The sequence below is a fragment of the Spermophilus citellus genome (assembly GCF_964194105.1).
Source record: "Spermophilus citellus genome assembly, chromosome: 15".
NCBI classification, from domain to species: Eukaryota; Metazoa; Chordata; class Mammalia; order Rodentia; family Sciuridae; genus Spermophilus; species Spermophilus citellus.
The window spans coordinates 88,294,350-88,320,262 of record NC_138195.1 but is presented as its reverse complement, the minus strand read 5'-3'; the positions used below and the strand labels follow the sequence as shown (position 1 = coordinate 88,320,262).

General features: G+C 48.9%; 1 protein-coding gene across 1 annotated transcript in view; it reads left to right on the top strand.

Annotated features, from left to right (window-relative positions):
• FGFR2 (fibroblast growth factor receptor 2) overlaps window positions 1-25,913 on the top strand; it is a 100,718-nt gene that overhangs the window by 29,892 nt on the left and 44,913 nt on the right. The window contains exons 5-6 of the mRNA XM_081267966.1: window positions 8,742-8,911; window positions 19,185-19,308. Coding sequence (XP_081124092.1) covers window positions 8,742-8,911; window positions 19,185-19,308 — 294 coding nt within the window. The remainder of the gene's footprint in view (window positions 1-8,741; window positions 8,912-19,184; window positions 19,309-25,913) is intronic.

Here is a 25,913-nt window from a genome sequence, read left to right as displayed (position 1 = left end):
CACCTTCTCAGACTCACTGAAGTAGAAACTGGGTGTGATTCTGATGCACATGGAACTGTGAGATCCACTGGCTTAGGATTTGTACGTGCAGATCTGCCTTGGACAAGAGTTTGCCATGAGCCATTTTGTTGTGAAACTGGGTAATGAGGCGAGTAAAAATGTCATATGCTGTGATTCGTACTGGCCTTCTACGGGAGTATTGTTTAATAAAAAAACACTGACACAGCCCAGCATACCACTGGCCTCTTTAGTTGCTTGGCTCTGGTGTGGAGCTGGAGGCCAAGAGTCAGGGGCTGTGAGTGGCCCTGGCTGGTGCCGTGGGTCGAAGTCAGTGGAGAGCACTTCTTCTTTTATTGATCTGCAAAACCTGACTCAGGGCAGAAGGCAACGCTGGAGTGGGTCATAGGCCTGATGCCCGTGGGCATCCCGGGCTCACACTGGGGGTGGAGTGAGCACGTTTGTGCAGTTGTCTGCAGCTCGGCAGTGATACTGCATGTGGGTGCCTTTGCTGCCGATCGGGACGTCAGATTCCCCCAGCTTGGTTTGGCTGGCTTGCCTGCCAACTGTGTGGTCCTGCTGGTCAGGTGCCCTGCCAGATAGCTCGCCGCCACAGTCCACGTGAAGCAGTGAGTGCGACAGCAGGTAGAGCAGGCTGGGCATGGATCCTCCCTCTGAGGGCTCAGCAGACCTCTGGGTTTCCACCCTGACCACAAGCCAGCTGCCCAGGGGGTGTCTGGTGGGTGCCAGCGAGGGAGCATGTGCCTTGCTTTTTTCATCTTGCACCCGGGGGTTTTTGTAATTGGCTCTCGAATGACACCACTCTGGCCCTGAGATGGGCGCTCTGTGGTGGTGAAGGGCGAGTTTTAGCTGTCCCTGGAGGTGCTACCCCCGGGAGGGCCTCTGTTTGTGCCTGTGAAACATTAGACGCTATTTAAAGTGATAGCAGCTCTTAGCTGGCTGCGTGGCCTCTGCCATCTGTTAGTGTGATTAGGCTGGTCTGATTCACAGGTGCAGCCTGGGGCGGCCGAGATTAAGCAGCTGTGGCCTGTGTGGACAGAGGAATGCCGTGGCTGGGGTCATTGGCAAGGCGGGAAAGGGATGTTGCCATTAAAACAGTTTTTTGCCACCTCAAGTGTCAAATGCCTGACCTGATTAATAGGGAAAATTGCAGAAGCGCAGAATTCTCAGCATTTCCAGCCACCTGGAAACACCCGGGTGTCCAGATTGATTCCCTGGTGCTCTCTGATTGCCTGGGAAATGCCATGTGGGGTGGCTTGAATGTTCCTCTAGTGAAGTTCACAAGTGAACTTCTGCTGACAGTGACATTTTGGGGCTTTGCTGGGGAGATTTTTGTCTCTTTCTGGATTAAGACATTGCATGTTTAGTTCTCTGTCTTCAAGCTTGAGAAATGTGGGGCAGGTTATTCTGTTTTGATGCCTACGTTGATGGGTGCATTCGTGCTCATCCAGTGTCGGTGCTCAGCTGTGAGAAGGAAAGGTAGCCTCCTGGGAGAGGCCTGGTAGGTACAGGCGGGGATAGCCAGCCCAGCTATGATGGCCCAACCAACAAGAACCAAGGTGAGGGCCTGGGCTCCGTCCCGGCACTGGAAAAAGGAAAAAAAAAAAAAAAAAAAAAAAAAAAAAAAGAAAAAGAAAACTTAAGGCAGGATTGCTGAATTTTGTACATGAAACTGGTATCCATTAAGACCAAGGTGTTGCTTGATTTTTATAGGAATGTTCTGCAGTATCCAGGTTGCTCCTAACTTTCAACCCAGCTCTGATCCAGTCCCAAAGTGGGCTCCTCTGAGGGGGACTTTGTGTTTACACAGGCAGAACAAGTGGCTTGTTTTCTGTTTTATTGCATCTTTTTTTTTTTTTTCTTTTTAGTTGTAGCTGGATGCAATACCTTTAATTAATTAATTAATTTTTATGTGGTGCTGAGGATCGAACCCAGGGCCTTGCCCGTGCTAGGTGGGTGCTCTACTGCTGAGCCCCAACCCCAGCCCCTTATTGCATCTTGTATGATAAGACCTGACACCTTGAGCCTGCCTTTCCCAGGAGACTGCTGGCTTCTCAGGGGCAGAACCTCCCTGGAGGTTGAGTGAATATTTTGTGGAATTACAGGCCTTACATACATCTTTTATGGATCTGTTAAAAACAGAGTGAAGTGTAGGTTCTGTTCCATACATGAAGAAAATAAGCCAGTGTTTCTCAAAGACCATACCTTGGAACCCTGGTTCCAAATGATTCTCTGCCAGGTGAGTTGTGTTTTGAAATTTTAGAAATGTGGCATGCCGTAACCCTTTCTTGGAGATGTACAGTGTCCAACAGTATAATCCATGCCTCAAGGGGTTCTACAGTAAAGCATCTGTCAGTTTTGTTTTTTCCCAGGCTTTTCCAAATGTATTGGCCATAAGACCCTTTTAAATAATACAGCCTCTATTAGCATACCATTGTACATGATTTGGAAAACCTGGCAGGGGCTGACTTAGTGGGTCTGACCCTCACCTCTCTTTAAGTCAAGTTCTCCCTTCACAGATACAAAGGGCATTCTTTGGTCACATTTTAGCAGCTGACTAGCTGATGACCTCACACCTTGCCAGCGCTAGATGTTTCCCGAGCAGAGCAATCCTGTGATGTCATCACACGCCGGCTGCCAGGAAATAATGCAGCTATACATGCCCGTCAGTGAAACACGTTCTCTCTGGACAGAAAGTTAGTTTCAAATGCTAGTTTTTGAAAGGCATCCAGGTTGAGGGTTTTGAAAGGTTCAGAATTTATGCCTTAGCATAGGAAAGTATAACTTAACCAGTCGTTGCCTTCCCTAGGTATTAGGGGTCTTAATGGGTTACCTGGCAGCAGATAAGTAAATGTGTATGCTGGTGTGCTCAAGGGGGTTTTATTACCTCCAGCTTAAGGTTAAGTGATTAATGTTTCTCAGAGCCTGAGTCTCAGTTCCTGGGAAGGTCATGATTGACAATAGTTGAGGCCCATTGTTTAGCCAGAGGGACATGATGGCAAGATGCGAGATGGCTGCATTGAGACTCTTCCCTCTGGAGGGGTTCTTTCTATTGAGCGGAGATGGAGAGAGGCAAGGTAATTTTCTATTTTGGTTTCATTCCTGTTGAGATCAGCAGATGCCCCATACTCCTTGTCAGAGGGAAGGCATTTTTTTTTTTTTTTTTTAAGTCACTGGGGAAAACAAAAGTATTTGGCCTGAGGCTCCAAACTCTTTTCATTGATGAACCTGCCCACAGGTAACGGTTCTGAGCCATTTTCTCATTGGGAATTTTACTTGGTGGATGATGTCTAGGTTGGTGAATGGAGCTTTCTTAGTTGTTGACACTTCTAGGAGTTGAGAGGAACCAAGAAACAGAGACCCCAGGCCTCCTGTGTTTTTGAAAATTTTTTTTCTTTTGGGGGGGTGCAGTGTACTAGGGATTGAACTCAGGGGCACTCGACCACTGAGCCATACCCCCAGCCCTATTTTGTATTTTATTTAGAGACAGGGTCACACTGAGTTGCTTAGTATCTCACCATTGCTGAGGCTGGCTTTGAACTTGTGATCCTCCTGCCTCAGCCTCCCAAGCCGCTGGGATTACAGGCATGCGCCACCATGCCCTGCTGTTTTAGGAAATTCTTGGTAATGGAAAGCTCGTCAGTAAGTTGGCGTGGGCATTTCATCTCAGGCTAACAGTGATGGCCACTTGCTTCTCTACCTCCCTAGTCAAGACACACAGGCAGAGGCTGGAGGGTTTTTCTACAGGTGACTGGCCACCTGGTGGATTCCACTCATTTCACTTGGGTAACTTGTCTGTTTTTTTTTTTTTTTTTTTTTTTTTAAATGTGTTTCTGATCGGCCTTGAGCTGGTTGAGATTTCTCAAATGAAGCCACAGACCTTCCCCTTGGCTCACACCCCCACCGTCTGTTAGATTGGCTTTCTCTAAGTTCACATCAGACTGAAAACTCATGAACCCCAGGCGGGTTCAAGGCTGGTGACGTTTCCCTCTCTCAGGGGTTAGAGCATTCAAATGTCCTGATTAGTGATATTTTTAAAAGCCCTAATTATAGACTTAGGGCAGAGGCCTTACTGGGGCTTTAGGGAGTTTGTGACTTAATCTAGGAGCTGGAACCGGCTGCGTGTATGTGTGTGTGTTTTTATTTTTGCATCAATAAAAATACAGTTGGCAGTCATCAGCGTCCATGGCCCACATAAATCTTGAACTTTTGACTTAATTACTATGGGAGAGTTCACAGGGCAGTCGGGAGTGGTTGAGAGAGCACTGCTCAGGGAGCCGGAGACTGGGGGCTCGCCTCAGTGGGGCCTCTGGCTGTGTGACCTTGATCATATCACTTAACCTTTCTGGGTGACACTGATCACATCAGCCATCAGGCCAGATGGTCGCCGAGGCCTCTTTTGGTACAGCTCTGTAATATGATTCCATGTTTTTCCTTTAAAACCTTGGGCTGTGCTCTCTTTTTGGTTCTGGGGAGAGAGCAGACCATGAACCTGAGGTGTCGGTATTGGGGATATGTAAAGGTTTTTTGCGGGGATGGACTCCGGAGCCCATGGTTTCTCATTAAGTTTAAATTGCAGGGTCAATAAAAAACCCCTCTAATCCTCCCATGTATTGACAGAATCAGTATCTGCCTAGCACGCTTGGGGAGAATGTTAGATCTGGCAGGGGCCCCATCAGAGCAACTCCTCATTCTAGAGCTCCACCTTGGAACAGTCTTTGTCTGCTTGTCAGGCCACGGTTCACCCGTCCCTCAGCTCTGGAGAGCCCACTCTGCAGGTGGAGGGTGCATTCAAGCCTCCGCCTTCGTTACTCAGCACACACCACGAGATGCACTTCACCACGGGGTGGGGACAGACGGCAGGGCTGTGTTGAAGGGGCGTTTCTGTGGGGTTATGAGTCCCTCTTCAACCACCCAATCCTAAGACACTTCTGCTGTGGGAAAGTGTCGTCACTCACAGACGACACTTGCCTCAGTGTGGCCAACGGTAACGAGTGGCCTGCTATCCCTTGAAGATGGGATTTTATTTGTTCCTTGTGGCTGGGGCTTTATTGTTCTTTTAATTTGCTCATCATTAGGATTCAGTGACTAAGAGCATTGCTCTTTTCCACATGTGACATCAGAAGGTACGAGGGGGGTCAGTGCCGAAGGGGCCATGCCCATGGGCGAGGCCAAGTGGTTTCCTTACAGGTGACTGGTGGAGTTCAGGTCGTGTGCAGCTCCCCCCCAGTTCATGACTTGAAACCCATCTTTGTCCACCCCCAGGGTTCTGCCCGGTGAGGTGTGGACGCTAGATACTCACGTACTTCAACTCAGCCAAGGTGCCCTTTAAGCAGATTGTTGACAGTCGGTCGCCCGCTGTGTACAAGGATGTCTCTGCCTTTGACTCTTTTAACTGGTTGTGCCAGTTCCTTCTCCAGATGAAGCTGGTGAAGCTGTTCGAGTCCAGCCTTTTGGGTTTTGGCCTGTCCCCGGTGCCCGGCTGCATCCCTACAGCTGCCTCATGGTTCTTTGGCATTGGCTTAGACTGCAGAAACGGCAGGAAATCCTGAGGAGAGAAGAGGCTACGGGGACCAAGGCTAAAGGGAATGCTGTATGGCTGTCCTTACAGTGTTGCTATTTTCTAGATCACCCGTGTTCTTTAAGCTAGTTTATCTCAGCAAGAGCCGCTGTAATTATTATTATTTTTTTGGTGCTGGGGCTGAATCCGTGGTCCCCGTGCGCTGGGCGGATGCTCTACCCCTGACCTATAGCCCAGCCCCGTAAAGCAGTTCCTTCCTCCCAGCATCAGGCTCATTTTAAGAAATTCAGGAACTCAGCCTCCCTCCAGGGCCTCTTGTTCCTGTGTGATGTCAGCAGGCCCCGGAGCGAGGCTGGTCAGGTAAACAGCAGGGGCTTGAGGCAGCCACTCGGGACACCCAGGCCACCTTGCACAACATGGCTCGTGGGCCTTTCTGTGGAGTCACGACTTGCAGTTCTTGAGGGAGCGTTGTGAAATCTCAGTATGGAGCCGTAGCCATGAAGGTGATCTGTTCCTGCTTACAGTGATTGGATTTCATGGTGCCCCACCCACCATGGGCCTCAGATGCAGAGAAGCAGGTGCCCACACCCTGACGCATGGCTGGGCGTCTGTTTTGCACGAGCAGATTTTATAGGTATAGTTTTGATGATTGAAATTTCACCCCAGAGAAGTGGCTACCTGCCAGAAATTCCAGCAAAATTCTTTCCCCCTAACCTGCAGTCATTCCTTAGGCACCAAGACAAAGGCCCTGGCGGAGGGTGGGAGGTGGAGGGGCAGGTCAGTCTGCATGGCCGCGTGGTCAGGGGCCATCCTGTGCTGGGTACAGCCTCTCTGGTGGCTTAGCTCAGCAAGAGTGGAAAAGATCAACATTCCACCATCCTTAAGCCAAATCCCACTTTTTGACCTTTTAGGGAACATAAAAATCATGCCTAATGGTATGTAAGCACATATCTGCTGATTTCTTTTATGTAGAGAAGAAAAAAAGACATTCCAAGGGATAAGCTCAGCAGTAATTGATGCTCTCTGAAAGAGTTACTACATTAATATTTAGCTAATTCGCGTGAATAGGCCATTGTGTTTACTTAAACAAATGACGTGAGTACAGACACCTGACAGCATGAGGTGTGCTTTTCATTTAGGTCAGATTTGTAAAAGTCTTTGTGCAGCAACAAAGCTCTTTATTTGTTTTGTGCTCTCAAAGGTTTCTTTTCAGTGGCTGTGGATGGATTTTTCTAAGTAGAAGCTTTGAAAATGAAAGATTATTGAAATTGTTTCAGTGTATGCCTGGCCCTGGGGTCTTGTAATAAATGGGGATCCAGGAGCCCCGTGAACTCTCACAAGAATAGGTGTGCTCACGGGCACCGGACACCCAGCCCACTGGCTGCCAGCGATGCCTGCTCATTCCAAATGCAGCTGGGGTCCAGGGAAAGAACGCGCCCATCTCTTCCCTCCCTCATCTGACCTCCCCACTGCCTCTGTTCTGCAAGATGACCCACTGGACGGTTCTGCCCTCTCTGTACTATCTCGCCACCTAGATCCCACTGACCTCGGCACTTCAGTGTGCCAGAGGATAAGAAGGCATAGCGTGGCCTTGGTGAGGAGTCTGGGCCCCACCTTCCAGAGTCCTCTCAAGAGCAAGCGAGGCAAAGAGTCGTAGGTATGTGGATGCAGCCTTTCCAGCTCCGAGTTGTGACATGGGAGTCTGGGTGCTCAGTTATGTGATTGCTACTGTGGAGGCATGCCGTGCCACTGTAGAGCAGTGCAGACTGCCAGGTACGGGCAGGAATCCGGGCCCTCCCCTGGGCCATTTTGTCTCTGGCTTGTGGAATGTGGGTGCTGTTGCTCAAGTGAACCCTCATCAGAAAACAGCACAGTTATGAATCGTCCTTCGAGAACATTCTAGGCCCTGTTGATGGACCCTTTAAGGGCATGGATTTAGGTTACTAGCTTACTAAGAAACGTGTGTGAAAAGTTCAATTGCTGTCCAACATTTCAGTGGAGGTTCTGGAAGGTAATAAAGGAAGGAGTGTGCCTTTAGGCCAGGCCAGCTGCCCTGGATGCCAGTCTTAAATATCACAGTGGTTGAAGACATGGATTCTAACCCCTGGGGAATCAGTAAAGAACACGGCTAAAAGCTGTGGGCTCCGGCATTAGACTGCTTGGGTTCAAATTCTGGCCCACACCTTTTCTGATGACTTAACAGCTCAGTGCCTCGGTTTGCCCACCTGTGCACGGGGAATATTGTAGAGCCGTTCCCTCGGATTGCTGAGGGTTAATGCATCACGCATGTAAACTCTTAGAGACACGCTGCTTGACAAACGAGAAGCCTTCTGTCAACCATGATCCCTCGCCATTATTAGCTAGCTTAGAAAATTTATAGCTTATCCTGGATTGATGCCGTGGCTTTTTATCAAATGTATGGCAATTGGAAAACTTACCTCCTTTCTTGGGTTTAAAAAAAATTCCTCGTATTTATGGCTGTGAGGGCCACTCAGAAGGTACAGCTTTCCATAACATTTATTGGTGGCCTCCTGTCACGTTATCTGCTTAGGTGTGCTGGTAGGATTCTGGTGTTCAGAACCACCATTGGAGAGAAAAAAAAAAAAAACAACTTTTCATTAATATATATTTTGTGATAAGGTATTTTGTCAGATAAAGCTGGGCCGTTAATGATGCCTGTTTGGATTAGTTCCTCACCATAGGATGAGAATTTATAGTATCAATCACCCTTTAAAGTTCAGCTCTGTAGGATAAGTTTCTGGGGCTTTCGAGGACAGCTGGCTTTTACCATTGTGTGTCTGTAGCCGTTTAAAAGGTGTGAGGATCCAAAATGATATATTTTTGGAGGGCTGTGCTGTTGTTACTGCGTGCGTTGTTACTGTGACTGTAAAGTAGCATTTAAAAATATGACTTGATGTGAAATTATTTTCTGGCACCAAGCATGAGAGAGAGTAGGTGCCTCGAATGCTTTTTCCCCCCTCGTTAATAGACATAAACCAATAGGCAGTCCCTCCCGGGACCTTCTGCTAGGCCAGCTGGATTCGAGTGCTGAAAATATTTTCCTAATGTAAATATTATTCAAAGATTTAAAAAAAAATCAGATCCTTGTCGTCTAAGACAAATTGCTCTTACCTGTTTGGAGTTGGCTGGTGGAGATGAAGCTGTCCTTCTATATGCATTGTAACTCTGTCTTTCCAATCAGGGGCACCCTACTGGACCAACACGGAGAAGATGGAGAAGAGACTGCACGCAGTCCCCGCAGCCAACACGGTCAAGTTCCGCTGTCCAGCTGGGGGGAGCCCAACACCCACCATGAGGTGGCTGAAGAATGGGAAGGAGTTTAAGCAGGAACACCGCATTGGAGGCTACAAGGTAGGATTGAGCTTTCTTAGGTGTGTATTTTTTAAACCCCTCCAAAGTTAGCAAGAACTAGAAGGAACATTAAAAAAACAAAAACAAACCCAGAAAACCAAACAGCGATTATCATAATGGATCGTGTCAGTGTTTGATATCTAAAAAAAACTGCCCGGGACTTGCCTGTTATTTTAAAGCACAATCCCCATTTGCATTGTTCTTTTATATGAGGAGAATTTAATAACTAAAGGGTCGAAAGTTGAGAGTCTGTTTTCTATATGCTTTATGGTCTGTAAAACTTAAACTGGCGCAGAATTTGAGAAGTCTCAAGTAGAGTTGCCCTGTGAGAGCAGGATTGCATTAATAGGAACGGGCTAGAGGCCGGGGCACGCGAAATGGTTCACTAACGGCTCTGGAAGATGACAGGCGGGCCTCTGTCCTCTGTCCTCTGGAGGATCCTAGGATGCCCTGACATTTGACATCATTGCTCATGGGAGGGAGCGGGGGAGAGGCTGACCTTGCCCTGCAGATGCCTGCAAAGGCTCCTCCGGGTCCTGGTTCATCTGTCCAGCCGAGGTTGGTTGAGCATCTCTGGGCGAAACACTGTTCTAGGCTCTGGGGAAGCTACAGGGGCCAGGATGTGGCTGCAGCTCAGAGAGCCCCTGGTCCAGCAGGGAGGCAGACGGGAGAGCTGGCGGTGGGGCCATGCTGATGAGGACCACGACCTAGAGCATGCTGTGTCCAGTGGACAGGCAAGGAGCCGTGGTGGCCGCTCTTGGGAGGATAAGAATGAAGGAGATCCAGCAGGAGTTTTGGGCTGCGTTGGAAGGAAGGGTGTCTCATAAGAGACATTTGGAATCTCTATTTGGTATGGAAACAGAACTTCGAGACGCAGGACTTGGGGAACCCTTATTATGAAATTCTTTGTGCCTTTGGAATGTGAGTGGGCACATTAGTCACCTGTTGCTGTGTAACAAATTACCCCGGGACACAGGGACTTTAAATAGTGCTATCTCAGTTGCCAGGGTCAGGAATCTAGGTGCAGCCTGGTGGGTTCTTCTGTCTCTTGGTGCCTCCCAGCACGGAACGCCGGGTCCCACGTAGGGTTTGGTCTTACCTGAAGGCTCACCTGGGGAAGGGCCTGCCGTGTGGCTGTTGTCAGATGCACGTCCTGGCAAGAAGTTGGCAGGTGGCTGCCCAGAGCTCCTTGCCACCTGGGCCTCTTTGTAGGGCAGCTGCTGTGCTGTCTTCAGGGTGACAGACAAGGAGCCAGAGTGGAGGAACACAGAAGTCGTGGCTTTTGGTCACCTCATCGTGGAAGTGGCATCCCAGCACTCCACTGCCTGGAGTGGTGGGGACCACTGGGCTCCCTGTGAGAAATGTGTGCCTGGGTGTCATAGGGGATGCAGCCGTTTGGAGCCATCCTAAGTCAGGTGGGGGAGGAGTTCTTGGTGGCTGTGGAGGGACGTGTAGGACAGTCCTTCCTGTTCAACATCACTTGATGACATGCGAGCCCCTGTTCCATCACTGATGTGGTTACGTGAGCCCCCACCTAAAAGTGCCTGGGAGCCCTTTTCTGAAACGCCATCCACAGTTTTCATCTTTAAAGGATTATTTGATTGTGCAAAAGTTTTTGCCTTTTTGTTTTAACATTTAAAAATTGACACCTAGAAGCCAAAACCCAGAGGAAAATGGACTCTGTGAGCAGGTAGGGAACAGTTTAGGGTGAAACGGGTGGAAGGCAGGTAGATGGTGGGTGGTGTTAGCCTCTGAAGCCCCTGGATGTTGAAATACTGTCATCGTCTGCCACGACTCCTGCTTGGTGAAGGCGGGAGGCGGTGGCGAGATTTGTCCTTACATTCTGAATTCAGTCCTTAGATCAACTACCATGAGTCTGGGACATTGGCCCTTTAAAAAAATTCTCTAATAACAAGTAGACGAAGATTTCATTAGGTGGTACTGCTTAGAAAGGAAGAGTTAAACCATTAAATTGTGGCCCCTGGGATTGTCTTAACCACCAAGCGCTCGCTGAGACTCACATAATTGGTGCAGTTCCAACAATTTATTTAAATATAATTTAAGTATCAGAATGGTGGTCAGAATCCCAGTGTTTAACTAATTCTGTCAATTAAGACAGCCTTGTAAATAAGTACAAAGAGAGCCCAGGAGCCTCCAGAGATTCCTGGTCTCAAAATAAACGGGACCCACCTCATCATCATGGGTGAGGAGCTTTTTGCAGACCTGAATTAGTGATTACGAATGCGCTGGGAGACTAGGGGCTTAATGAGGAAATGCTGCTTGATTTTTAACAGGTGCAGCTCCGTTTTGATTATTTATGACAACCTTCTTCTCAGTGAAGAGCGCCTGTGTTCTCAAAGCAAAACCAGGAACCCTCCAGAGTGTCTCTGGCCGGTGGGGACATGTGTGGCCACGGCTTCTTTGTTGGTTCACGTTTGATCCTTTCTGGAGGGAAAGAGAAATGGAATCTGAGTAGGTGGGACAAAAATCTAGAGTATATTTTGCTTTTGAGAAAACAAAGCGAGAGAGAGGAATAACTGCATCTTTGGAACATGGTGTCCTGGCTGGAGGCAGCGAGGGCCTGCTTCTTGCCCTCTGGACTTTTCTCTGGTCGTGGCGGAGGGATGGGGTGGCCTGGGAGGTGAGCCTGACTAAGGCAGATGATTGGTTTGCACAACAGTGGTGGCACCGGACTTTCATTTTGGGGATTCCGGAAACTCAGAATTCCAGAGGCCCTTCTAGGACCTGGGAAGGGAGGGGAGAATGCTCATCCCCCGGTGAAGTCTGTTACCTGCAGTGATCCTTGCCAGGGGATATGTGATGTCAGCCCCAGGTCCCCAGGTCATGGAGTCAGGGAGGTCCCTGGCTGATGCCCACCTGGAGCCGGCCCCCCTGGCCTGTCCAGCTGCCTGCCTGGCTCTGGGCAGCTTCAGGCTCAGGGTCTTTGGCAGGGCCTGAGCAGGACAGAATTTGGGGTGGATGGAGTGTGCAGTTCGCCCCTGGTATTTTCTTCGTCCCCTGGGTCTTTGCCCTGTGGGAGCCCGTCCTTCTGCAGCCCAGTCTTCCCTGGGGCTTCCTCCAGAGGAGAGGCCTTGCTGAGGGGGAGGGCCCGACGTCCCCCCCTGCTCCTGCCTTTCAGCCACTTTAATGAACAAGCTGAGGGTTAAGTCTTCCACCGTGTTTGTTTTTTCCAGAAAACAAAGACCCGAAAGTGCCCACGAACAAACATTTGTTATTTCTGTGATTTTTGCTTTTCCTTGGAAAACCAGTCTGCTTTTTCCATCAACTGAGCCTGAGCTTTGATGGCCCCGCCGCCCCCCGCCCTCTCTCCCCGTCTCTGGGCGCCCCGGCCCTCCTGTACCGAGCTGCAGCTTGTTCTGGAATGGGGTGCGCATGTGGCCAGCGAAGGGAGAAGGGAAAACGAAAAACAAAACGAAGTCGGAGAGAGTCATGAAATGGACGGATGGATGGACAGCTGGCTCCTCTTAGTGAGAATGACCCACAGAACTCTGTGTCCTGTGGCTGGGTCTTGTTTATCAGGGACCTCCCGCCGAGCTGTCCCTCGGTGATTAAGAGTCAGCTGATTACTTTTCCTAGTAGGTGCTTGGGGCAGGTTGAATGTTATTAATGTGTAAGTTTTTAACGTAATGCTTGACTCCAACCGTGGCTCTGGGCTTTCTCCTGGGCTGCACATCTGTCCTGGAGGCCAGCGTGTTAGGAGCTCAGCCTCAGCTCCCACACCTTGAAGGGAGGAGGGTGGACAGAACGTCTGGTCCCCTCCAGCTCCAAGAACTCTTGAGTTAATTGCTGAACTGTAATGTGGCACCAGCCATTTTTCATCTTAAACAATAGTGCTGTTACCTTGATGGCAAGGTATTTCACAGTCTCTGAACAGTTACTGCGACGTAGCACAGAAAGCAGGAAGACACCTGGGGTAGTTAGAGGGCCTTTAACCTCTTAACCCCTAACCCCAACCTCATTCATGGAACCACTTGGCCTAGGGGGTTCCTGAAGCCCATCTGACATCACGTCTCAGGGCACAAGAGCTTAGACCAGGAGTGAGCACAGAGACATGCTCCCTTGACATGACTGTGAACAGCCACCGAAGCCCACGGCCCGAGTGTCCTGGGTCAGAGTTCCCACGGAGCCCCTCAGCTGAGAGCAGTGATTTATGGAGTACGGACTGTTCATCTCCAAGAGGGGTTCAGATCTGAGGAGAGACAGCTGAAAACAGTGTTTCGTTACCATCACCCCCAAACTGGTGCTTTTTGATGCCTCACTTAGTCGATTTACGTTTTCTAGGTTAGTTACTCAGACGTTGTTGGAGTGACTTTTTTGATGTAAGGCTTAGGTTTGACCTGCCGTGAGTTTTGCCCACACGCTGGGCAAGGGTCCCACAGAGCTATTCCCCTAGCCCTGCACGTGCATTTAGGGAGAAAATCAAGACTAATGTGCTTAGAGGTTGAACATCCCTAATCTGGAAATCCAAGATCCAAAATGCCCTAAAATCTGAAATATTTTTAGAGCTGACTTGACACTGTAGGTGGGAAGCCCCCCACCTAGCTTCATGATGGTCAAGGTCAAACATTGTGTCTGATACTGCATCAGATGACCTTCAGGTTTTGTGTCTAAGGCATAGGAAACAAATGGCTTTTTGTTTAGACATGGGTCCCCTCCCCAAGACACCTCATGAATATGTGAATATTCCAAAATTGGGGCAGGGGGGGACCCTAACTCTGAAGCATGTCTGGTCCTGAGCATTGGAATCAAGGATGCTCAGCTTGTCTAGGTGTGTTCATACTTGACCGAGGTTTCTCTGGGCCAGGACATTTTACTGCAGACGGAGCCCTCTGTGAGGAGGACATGGGGTAAGTCGGCCCAGCCAGCCTTGATTGTTCCTTGGGTTGTGCCTTTGCCAAGTGCCTCCTGTGCCTTAGGGCACTGGGACCTTCCACAGCTCGAAGGGGTGGATGGGTGCTGTCACCGTGTCATTTTTGTAGATGGAAGTTCTCCGTCCTGTGCCCCGCGGGACCCCGGCTCTTCTCCTCTAGCTTGTGTTCTTGGTAAACTGCGTCCTTCACAGGAGGTTCCACATTTTATAAGAACATCATTAACAGCTAACTCAGAATCATCACAGTGCAAGTCAGTACCATTTGGCCCAAGGAGTACCATGGAGAGCAAACCCGGGGTGCTTTTATGTCTGGCTTATTTCACATATTGTGTTCAAAGTCATCCATATTTGTAGCTTGACTCAAAACTTCTGTTTTTATGGCTGAATAGTATTCCACTGTGTGGATATACTGCATTTTCACTTGGGTCATTTCTGCCTTTTGGCAGTCATGAGTAGTGCTATATTTGGTGAAGAATCTGTTTGAGTCCTCACTTTCAGTTCCCTTGGGTGTATACCCAGGAGTGGGATTGTTAGATCATATTGTAGTTCCCTGCTTAGCTTTTTGTGGAAGGTCATGCAATTTTTAGAGCAGCAGACATCTAAGAGGGCAGCCTTGTGTTTTGCAGGTCACTTGCCACCTCCTCTGGAGAGACCCGGCAGTTGTGTACCAAGGGGAGGGAAGGTTTCTGCTACTGGTCCCAGGGAATCAGGTGGCCGGGCTCTGTGGTCTGGACCCCTCCTGAAAAGCAAACTCTGTGGAGGTGCAGTTTGAGCATTAACAGGTGTTTGCCTTCACTTCTGCATGACCAGCTGCTCCGAGGGCCACAGTCCTGGACACGGGGAGCCCAGCTGGTACAGACCCATGTGCGAGGGGTGTTTTGGAGCCGGAGCCTGCTGGGAATGAGACTTGGGTAGGAGGGTGGGATTTTTTATGCATCTTAATGACAGCTGGCCTGTGTGGAACTGTGGTTCCTGGGGTGGCTTTCCATGGGCCAGGGCCACAAAGGATGGCTGTCTTCCTGGAGGAAGTGGGCCCTGCTCTGAGTGGAGCGAAGTCACAGGAGTGTGGACGGTCACATGGACAGTGTTCGACCTGGCCCAGAGGACAGCTTCGGGATGTCCGTTCCACTGGCTATCGAACACCTGGGGCATTTGGAAATGTGGACTTTTTATTTTGCAATGTGGAAGCCAAACATCCAGGTGACATTTTGGGCCTTTGACCTTTAACCTTTGGCCTGAACCTTGGGGTGGCTACCCCATCTACATCTACTTTCCCAGTTGTCACCCGAAAGTAGCTGAGGATTTAACAGGCCCTTTGGGAGATTTGGGTAACAGAAGCATTCCAAGAAAACCTGTCTGGGCCACCTTTTGTCTCTGCATGGACAGGGTGTGGAATGTTGGTGGAATCCGCTTTCTGTATTGGAGTGAGAGAGTTCAGGCCCTCCGCTCCGATCTGCTTTGTTTCAATATTGAAATGTTATTTTAAAAAGACTGCAGTGAACATAGTTTTGAAGCCCCGTGCTCTCTAATTCTGTTACTTGGCAGATGGAAAATAATGATGAGTTCCACAAAGATCTGGCCATGGGCAGGAATGAAAATAAAGAATCGTGTGTGTGTCGGTTGGCGCAGGGTTTCTTTCCTCCTGGCCTTTGTGTGTGTCAGCTAGAGAGCCCTAGGCACAGGGGCTGCCGTGCAGGAGCCAGCACCACATAGATGGCTGAGGGGCCTTCCTATTTTACTGTTTGTGGTATGCATGATCTCTGGTTAAGTTTCAAAAGTGAAAATGAGGAAAAAGTAAACAACACGCATACTCTGACCATTTAATTAAAGCCCGCGGCTCACAGCTTGCTGTCCTCTCCCTGATGCTTGCTGTGTTCACACGGGCCTGCTTGTGGCTTAGGCCTGTGTGCGCTGCACGGGTGTGCTGTGTGCGTTTGGGTTTTTTTTTATAAAAGGGAATCACAAATATACTTACTTCTATGCAATCTGCTTTTTTGGGTCATTTATCAATTGCTCTATAATGGAATCTCATCAGGGCTGAACATGAGACTATCTCATTCTTTCAGTGACTGGAACTAGACATTAGTTTCTGCAGGATGACCCATACATTATTAACGACTCTTTTCTTGATAGATTACACTTTTGGGTTGTTCCTTAGAGTGCTTGAAGCAAGTTTTGTTCACGTGCGATTTCTGTGGGCTAGTTTCCTAGAAGTGCAATTAACCAGGTAAAATAACATGCGTTGCTAATTTTAATAGGTACCACCAAATTCTTCTACAGAAAGCCTTTTCTCAGTTGATGTTCCTGTTCTCAATTGAGTCCCTCTTTGCTCCGTACTCACTAAGTACTGAGTGTCATGGAGCCTTCTAATTTTTGTTAATCAGCTGGTGAATAACAGTGTCTCATTATTGTTTTAATTTGCATCTCCCTGGTTGTCAATGAGATTATGCATTTTTTCAGTGTTTATTGGGTATTTTACAGTCTCTATTCTGGGTAAGCAAAAACGGCATATGTTCATTTGACCTGACAAAATAATTGTAGCACTGAGAGGGGAGGATTTAAAAGATACCTCGAGGGGCACTTCCTCTGTTTTGTTGGAGGGTTGACACTGTAAGTTTTTACTGAGGCTTGGAATGGAAACGCAGGGATTTAACTTTGTGCTTTGTCTCAGTTTTTATAAAGTTACTGTTGTTGTTTTGCTTGCTATTAAGCAACCACTAATTAGTGGTAGGATGTCCCCTACAGAAGTGCCAGCCAGGGTCTCACCAGTGGCAGCTTTAAGGACATCCATTTAGAAAATGCCACAGCTCATAATATTTGGGCCTGGTGGTATGTCAAGGAATCAAACCCTGGATCAGTGATGTAAAAAGTAAACATTAACAGTACCGCACAAGGCAGCGTTGACCCACTGCCCAGGTTCTGGGAGGGTGGAAACACCTGTTTGGTAAATGTGCTTCTCATCGTCAAAATATTTTATTAATATTAACTTGCTAATATTTGTAGCACATCTCCAGGAAGTCAGTATGGAGGGCGCATGGTGTCTTGAAGAGGGATCTCGAGGTGGAATATCACAGCCCCAGCAAGACACTCTGGCTGACCACGTGCCCCTGGGGGTGGGGTTGGGGCAGCTGCCATGCCAAGCTCCATGTGCCAAGATTTAATGTCCCCTCCCCATGCAGTTCAGGTTCAGTTCCATTTGGAATATGCCATGTGCCAAATCTGGGTCCAGGCGTGAGAAAGACATTGACAGTTTGGACCGGGTCCAGAGGCAGGCACTGCGGTGATTAAGGGCTTATGCGCATGACATCTGAGCGGGGGCTCAAAGAACTGAATATTTACAGCAGGGCTAAATGCTGGATTACGTGGCTTGGTGACGCTGGTCTCTGCTGCCTCCCTGTCTTGCCTTCCACGTGACGGGTGGCTCAGAGGCAAGGAGAGAACTGTATCTGTACCCCTGGGTGAAGGAGCATCTCCTTGTGGGGCCACCTGGCTCTTGGTAAGCCAGGGAGCTGGTACCTGCCTCTCAGGCCCTCTCTCCCACAGCTCCAGTGGTACCCAGCGGTCAGGAGTTCTCATAGAACCGGGCCATTTGGTATCCACACCTCCAGATCCGAACACCCCTCCTGCGCAGGAGAATTTTCTCTCTCCTATGGGGAGACCTGGCCCCTTGCTTTGGTTCTCTGACAAGTTATTGGCCCAGCCAAGTGCATGAGCTTATCTCCCGAGTGAAGACCGACTCTCTGCAGTAGATCGGGGGCCCCAGGTGCTCTTCAGTGTCAGGGATCTTACTTGCGACACATCACTTTCCCATCACCAGCTCACAGTGGGACTGTGAGATGACCTCCAGGGTCAGGGCCTCTGAGTGGGGTGACTGCCCAGAACTTGCTGCCTATGCTCTTGAGAAGAGTCCCCTGTCCCCTGGTGATCCTCCACGGGGCCGGCAGTGCCGAGCAGTGGTCTGTCTGAACCTGGCAGCAGTGACGGCAGGAAGGCTGTGAAGTGCCGCTGCTAATGTGAACTTGGTGGGCCCTGGCGAGCTCCCGTGGTCCCTTACCTCTGTTGGCAAAGTGGACAGCTGCTCCGCCCTCCTGCTTTTATAACTGGAGCAGTTACTGGATGATTTTCTTTATTCTCTGGTTTAGTTCCTTGAATCTCTCATGTGCCTGCGAAGGCTCTGCCTGTATTATGGGTTTTTATGTGATTAAGGCTGAAAACACTTGCGATGCCCAGGGTGTCATTCAGAAGGTCAGTTGAGATTCCTGACACGAGAGCTGAGATTAGTAGGCCCTCACTTTTTATTTTTTCTTTCCATTTCTCTGGAGTGCCTCGTCCAAAATACTAAGAATGATTCGGACGGAGATGTTAAAGCCATGAACACTAAAGATAGTAAAATTTGCATTTTTTTTTCCTGGTAAGGAAAATTCAATCTTGTTTAAAAATCTAAGTCTAATGAAATATTTCAAAAGCAGGGTGAGAACATTAGAATCTAGTCTGCATATTTACAGACTGGGTAGGAGTCACCATAGTTTGCTTATTTATTTTTTTACATGTGCTGCTTATCTTTGCAAAGTCTCAAGAAGTTTGCAAACAACTGGATATAGAACTGAAGTTCCATAAGGATTCATTACTCCCATATTTGGAATTCTGGGTGTATCTCGGGAACACGACATCTACCCACCCACCACTAGGGATGGAAAGGGCAGACCTGTGTTCTCAGCTGAAACTTCTTGAGATTTCTAGGCAGCATGGGAAAGCCAGGAAGAGAGAAATGAGGGGCTTGAAACCAGAAAGTTCAGGAACGGTAATGGCGCTTTTCTCGTGGGCTCCCTGGGAGGATGAACTTAGCTAAGTCAGGACCGAGGGCTCAGGGTGGTGCCTGGCATATGGTTGGTGCTTACTAGCATTGATTTTAGATGGTTCGTTGGTGCTCTAGGGCTGGGGGCTCCCAGTGGATGAGTGACCTGATAGATCCATACGTAGGTTGCTGTTCAGGCCCCGTGGCCACTCAAGTTCTCCTGGAGGAAACAGTTAATCCATGACAGTGGCAGATGCCCCTGCACATCTGAGTGTTTGAGTGTGTGAGTATCTGCCCCACAGGCCTTCACATGTTGACGATAGTTATTTTCATTTGTTACCATTCTGAGGACCAGTTATGAGCACAGTGTGGATTCTTCTCTGCCCTCCCTGGACTTCTTGTTCTGCCCTTTTTTTCTTTTCGGGTGCTGGAGGTTGAACCCAGGGCCTTGGCACATGCCAAGCACATTTTCTACCTCTGAGCTCTATTCCCAGCCCCAGCCAACTTCATTTTACAATAAGAAAGCAGAGTAGTTGGTTTTCCGTGCTAAGATTATTGAATAACCACCTTTACTTGAATCTTTTCAGGTACGAAACCAGCATTGGAGTCTTATTATGGAAAGCGTGGTCCCGTCCGACAAAGGCAATTACACGTGTGTGGTGGAGAACGAGTACGGGTCCATCAACCACACCTACCACCTTGACGTCGTTGGTGAGTCTGCTGCTGCGGGCCGGCCTTTCGCAGCCGGTTCTAGTGGACTCATTTGAAGCCATGATAGTGGATTCACTTGTCCCTCCCCCAAATTTAAGGGGGAAATTATTTTCACATTATTTCTGCACTCTGTTATTTGTTCTGATTCCTGATCTGCTGGTTTTCTGGGTTTCGCTGTATCTTTGTTGTTCCCAAACCTGACCTTTTGTAAGGTGGACAGGGTAAGAATCGTCTGGCATTCTAGAAGCTGAGATTTATTCTGAAAATGTGAGTGGAAAAGGGGTCTGATATGCTGTAGGAGAACTTTGCTTTTATAACAGGCAGCACCAGGCGTGGTGGCACACACCTGTAATCCCAGCAGCTCGGGAGGCTGAGGCAGGAGGATCAAGGCCAGTATCAGCAAAAGTGAGGCGCTTGGCAACTCAGTGAGACCGTGTGTCTAAATAAATACAAAATAGGCCTGGGGGTGTGGCTCAGTGGTTGAGTGTCCCTGAATTCAATCCATAGCACACGCCCACCACCCCCACACACCCACAAAAACCAAAAAACAGAGACAACATTTCCTAAAGAAGGGCCACGGTATCACGTGGGCTGAAGAGGAACGGAAAGGGTATCGCCAATGCTGAGCCCCCGCTGGCTGCAGGAAGATGGACGTCCAGGTGCCCAACCCCTTGCGTCAGGAGTTGCCTGATTCTCTGGGTCAGGGTCTGTTCCTGGAATGCATTTCCTCTGGGCAGAGGGAACCACATGGATGAGTTTGTAAGTACTTTCCCTCCGAGTGCGCGGAGGAAGAGGCATTTTAACAGACATCTTAAGCTCGTGTAGCCCAGTGTCTCGCAAGCTCCTATTTCTTCCCCAGTTTTGCCTCTTATGGTGGGTTTTGTTGATGACAATAGGGTTCTCCTCTGTCTTGGAGGGTCCCTACCCGTTGGTCTCTCTGGGAGCACATGCCCACCCACTGTGCTCTGGTCTCTCATGTCACTTCCTGTGCAGGTGCCCCCAGTGTTATCTCACTGTAGGTAGCTCTTCTCCTTTCATAATAAAATGTGTTAACTCCTGGCAGAGAGAAATTCCACAGGTATTTGAATTGCCCTCCAAGCCATTAAAAACCTTTGGGGAAAAAAAACTGGATTAACTAAATGGTGTAGATTTGGTTAATTGAAGATTTAGGTTAACTGAAAATTAAAACTATTTTGGCTTTCTGTCAAATTAAATGAAGTTAAATTCACAAGACACTCTGCCTTAGAAAGCATGATAAAGTCTTTATTTGCATTTGCACATAAGCATCCCCTGAAAAGAAGATTTATTTGAGCATTTGAGTCATTCTGAAGCCTTAATATGGAATTTGATAGACCTTTGTACAATGTCTGTCCTATGGATAAAGAATGACTTACATTCCCCTTTTCTTGTAGAGATTCGTGGTATGATTCTTAGAACTACTATGTTCATATATTTTACAAAACAGAAAGAGGCCTGATATTCAAATATGAGAAGAAAATGGTTAATATGAATTTTGGCATTAACGCACTATATATAAATCCATCCATCAAAGGGTACGTGACTTGGAATTTACTTTGGGCCGCATGTGTACTGCATTTGACAAGAAGTGTTTCCAGTTAAGGAAAGCAAGTTGGATTTTGGGTTAAAAGTTCTAAATACCTAATTTTGTAATTAAGTAATTTATTGTTGGAGGGAAAAAAAAAAACAGTGGTGCTCCAGCCATCTTCAGGGATTAGGCTTTGCGTAGGTCCATCAATTGTCCATTGAGGTTGGTTGGGGCAGCTCCAGGAATCCCAGAGTCCTGTCATGGGCCCTGCAGCAGCAGGGTCTTGCTTAGGGCAGGTTTTCCGTTGAGTTGTTATGTCAGGCATTCAAAAGCCCCTCACCCACCTCCCCTTTGAGCTTTCTGGCAGCTCATCCCTGTGAAGCCCTGAAATCTCTCTTAGAGTTTAGGGTTGGGATTTGAATTGGGCTGCTGAATAATGGAATTGTGCTGTCTAATGTTAATCCCCTGGCAATCGGTCTTGCTGAAAAGAGCGTGTGATTCAGTGGGTAATGTGCAGGGAGCCCGAGTGTATGGAGTAACGCAGAGAGAGGCCTGATTATGTCACAAATTTGGGAGATCGCCCAGCTAAACGCAGGCCAATAATGACACAATGCTGGTTGGGAATATCCATTAAAGCTCAACTCCAATAATTTTCCAAGCCTTGAACCTTCTTTATAAATAGAAGCCAAAAGTCAGCGAAGTATAAGACATTTTCAGTAAAGATGGAGGCGTGAAATACTCTCATCTTTGCTCAGAACCCTAGTAATTGCTTTGAGAAGCACTAATAAAATAAGAATTGAGTCAGCGAAAGAGCCTCGTGTAGACTTACAGGGTTGGCAGTCCTTCTGAACATCTCAGCAAGGGAAACAAGAACGATTCAGGCTTCAGCCGCAAACTTCTAGTGGCCCTTGGGCCCAAATTTAGTGTGTTGCTGCGTGATCACGGCTTATCAGCGACACCCCCTGCCTCACAGGAAGTCAGGAGCTCTGTTGTTGCTCACATTCTCGTGAGGTTTTATTTTTGTTGCTATGATACCTGGGTTTGTGGCTCAGATGTGAGGAAGCATCAAAATGGGTGAGACTTTTTCACTGAAATTCTTCCTTGCAAAGGCAACCCCCATAAGCACTTTAGTGTAAAGGCCGTGTAATTTAAGTGACGTTGTTGTGCTCTGGAATTAAACAGCAAGCTGTGGTGGGGCAGGGGGAGGCTTGCATTTGTGGGAGTCCTTTTAGGAGCCTGCGTGATCCTCATTAAGATCGACACCATTACTTTTCAACCTTTTACTTCAAGGGAAAAGGAGCTCGAAGCTCCACGTCTTGTAATTGTGGCAATAATAAAAACAGCTGGCTGTGGGAGGTGGTCAGTCTTTGCTGTGGTTTATCAGTGGGGGGTGCTGAAGCTCTGGATCTGATGGGAGCCCTGCCACCAAGAAGCTGCATCTAGGATAAGTCATGAACTCTTCACTTTCACTGTGCCTGACTCATGAGTGTTAGAAACGAAAGCAGCCTGGTGGTGTGACAGGAGTAGAACATCTGTCTGAGGGCACACTTGGGCACCCGGTGAGTTGGAACTAACCCTCACCTTTATCATCAGTTGGATGGGAATGACAATCCTTGCTTCATTCCTGTGATGGCTGTATTAGTTTCCTAGAGCTGCTATAACAAATGATCCCAAACATGTTTGTTTGAAGTAGTACATACACATTCACTTATACTTCTGGAGCCCAGAAGTCCAAAATCTAGGTGTCACCAGGTTTCATGGCTCTGTTACAGCTTCCAGTGGCCATTGTCAGTCCTTGACTTAGAGATATATCACTTCTGTCTCTGCCTCTACCCCCACACATCTCACTTCTGTATCTCAGATCTTCCTCTGTTTTTTTCTTATGAGGACACCTGTCACTGGATTCAGAACCCACCCTAAACCCAGGATGGTCTAATCTCTGTATCCTTAACTTCATTACGTCTGCAAAGGCATGGTTTCTTTGTAAGTCCACATCCTTGGGCTCAGGGATTTGGACATGTACAGTTACTCCTGGGGTCACAGTTCAACCTACAGTTGCTCGTGAGGCCTCAGGTGGGTTAGCAGGTGAAAATGCCACATTGGCACGCAGGTGACCAGCCACCAATGCCAGTTTCCCCCCTTCAAAAGCTGGATTCTTTTGAGGGTTAGAAGGTTATCTTTAATAGCTTTCATTTGCTCCATCAGAAGTTTTATTAAACAGACTGAATGCCATTTTGTTACCAACAGAAGTGGCCAGTGGCTGGCTGCCATTCCCGATTCCTAGTTCCACCTTTGATTGAGGCCATCCTAAGACTGATTGGGTTGTTGCACTTGCAGAAGAGAATCATAGGGTTCAAATGCTTGAAGTTCACTGAGTTGGCCTCTTGATCCCAACCTCCACCCGTCCATCTTACAGCAGAGGAAATCCATTCCAGGAGGGTGAGTGATTCTTGCAAGGACTTGAAGATGGCAGAGCAAGGTCTCAGCCCAGGCGTTTTTGACTCCTGGGTCAGGGCGTGCCAGCGCCTTCCTGTTGGGCTCGCTGTGGTGTGGACCAGTGGCAACTGAGAAGGAGCTGCTGCGACCCCACCCGACCTCCAGCTCTTCACTGCCAAAACCACAGGAGGCGGAGGTATTCAAAGACTGGTTGCTCTTTCTCGCCCACAAAGACCCTTTGGCTTTGGACTGTGAGCTTTTCCTGCTTGGGGTTCCAGTTCTGCACCCCCTGAGACCACTCACCCGGCATTGGGTGTGTAGGATGATAAGTGCATTTGCTGAGGCTGGCGGTATCTTCTCCCCTGTGAATTTACCTTTCTAGAACTTCACCCCACCCCGGAGTTGAAGCGTGAGCAGTAGTCTGTGTTGGAGGGGCGGGTTGGGGCCCATCGGGGGCTGCACTGCCCTCTGGCTGGGTGGAGATCGTGCAAGCTTCAACACCAGCCCCAACTTGCCTGGTGACAGACCAGAATGGCTCTGTTGACTCGCCTTGACATAAATCCTCTGTAACTTGGCTCTGGACATGATGGGACACGGCCCGAAAGCATGAAGGAATCTGTTCCACGTTGACTCCCCCTCAGGTGTGTGCTCAGGAGGAAGGAGGTGTCCCCCCTTGCACTGCGCGGCTGCAGCCCAGTCCCCAGCTCCAGCAGGAGAGACGACCCAAGTTGTACAGAGACCCTGAAGAGCCTCTGTCCCAGGAATGCGGAGGCTCTGGTGTGAAGGCCCAGGGATTAAGGAGTCGGAGGCCCTGGGCCACATCTGGAATGGGAACATGGAGCAGAATGGCCTTTACATCAGTGAAGAGGGGTGGCCTAGTTAGTTATGGGTGAGGCTCATGCCGACTCTGCCCCGCGGTGAGGAGCAGCCTTGGCAGAAGCACTGGAGTGCACCAAATGCCCGGCCTCCCTCTGACTGTAGCGCTCTGTTTCCTCCGCTCTCTGGAGTCCTGTGAGGTTCTGAACTTGAAGCGTCTTGACCTTGAGCTTCCTGGCCAGCCTTCATTTGATCTTTCCATATCTGTGATCTCGCAGCCAGTGAATTCTTCTCCATTTCTTGCTCCGAGGCTAAGACGTGGGGCCTGAGGCCGACACTGGCTGGGTGCGCCCATGCTGGGGTTCTGCAGTCCAGCTGGAGAGAGGCAGAGAGCCCCCTACCGAGGTGGCGTGGAGGTGGCTTGCCAGGTCACAGGTCACGGCAGGCCCTGTTTGAGTAGCACTGGAGCAGCGGTTGAGCCGGAAGTGTGTACCTGAGCTGCTCTAGTGGCTTGGGCGGCCATTTTGGCCTTTTGTCCAAACCCCTTGGTTACTACAGTTGGCCCGGGGGGTCTCCTTGCCAGAGAGCGCTGGCCTGAGGATGTTCAGGTGGGAATTACGGAGTTGGTGGGGATGTCAAATCCTGTCCATCCTTTGCCAGCTCTGTAGCCTTAGCAAGTGGTGGTGTCTGAGGCTCTGTCCTCTCAGCTGTCCCGTGGGGTGATGACCCACGTGCTGAGCAGCGCCCTGGGAGGTGAGGTGCGAGAAGGGCAGTGCCATCAGTAACAGCCCCAGGTGACCCTCAGCAGGTGATCCCACACCTCCTGTCCCGTCTCCAGTGAGATCCACAGCCTGTCCCTGATTAAAGGAGTGGTCGGCGTCAGCCCATCCTCCAGGACAGAAATTTCAAAACTCCTGGTCGCCACTGTTTAATGAGTGTCCAATTGCAACAGAGCAGTTCTTCATTCCTGTTTCGCAGCAGAGCTTCCAGGGGCAAAGGCTGGCCAGTGGACAGCATGATGGCTCCAAGTACTGACCGGCAACTGAGTACTTTCCCAGCAAGAAGTGACTCCTTCCAGGCTCTGGGAGCAGGGTGTCTGTGGAGCCAGCGTGGAAGGGGCATGTTAGTGCTTGACCATATCAGCTTTTTTGTCATGTCCTCTGCAAGCCGCCAGGTGCCCTTTGGTCCACAGTTGAGGAAGGAAGCTTTATTGATTGCTTTCGATTCTGGCAGGAGGTCCAGCTGAGGTGGCTGGAGAGAGGGCTAATATTTGGTCTGTGGTTGATCTTTGGCATTGAGTCTGTGGGCAAAGAGGATGCAGAAGTGTTATGATCAGGTTAATGTTTTGCACTTTTTAAAAAAATATTTTTTTAGTTGTAGATGAACACACAGTGTCTTTATTCATTTTTTATGTGGTGCTGAGGATCAAACCCAGCGCCTCACACATGCGAGGCAAGCGCTTTACCACTGAACTCCAGTCCCAGCCCCAATGTTTTGCAGTTTTATATAAGAAGCAGGTCTTTTTGCCATACCTGCAGGTGAGATGCAGGTGAGGCTGGGCACAGAGAGAGCCACTTTATCAGAGCTGGGCAGTGAGCTTGGCATGAAGATAAGACTTTATCTACAGCAGCCACAGAATGCACAGTGTTCGAGAACTTTAGGTTTCTGTGTGCCAAATTGAAATACGGTGGGGCATCCCTGATCTGAAAGTCCCAAAGCTTAAATCCAAAACTTTTTTTTTTTTTTTTTTTGGGTACCAGGGATTGACCCCAGGGGTGCTTAAGCACTGAGCCACATCCCCAGCCCT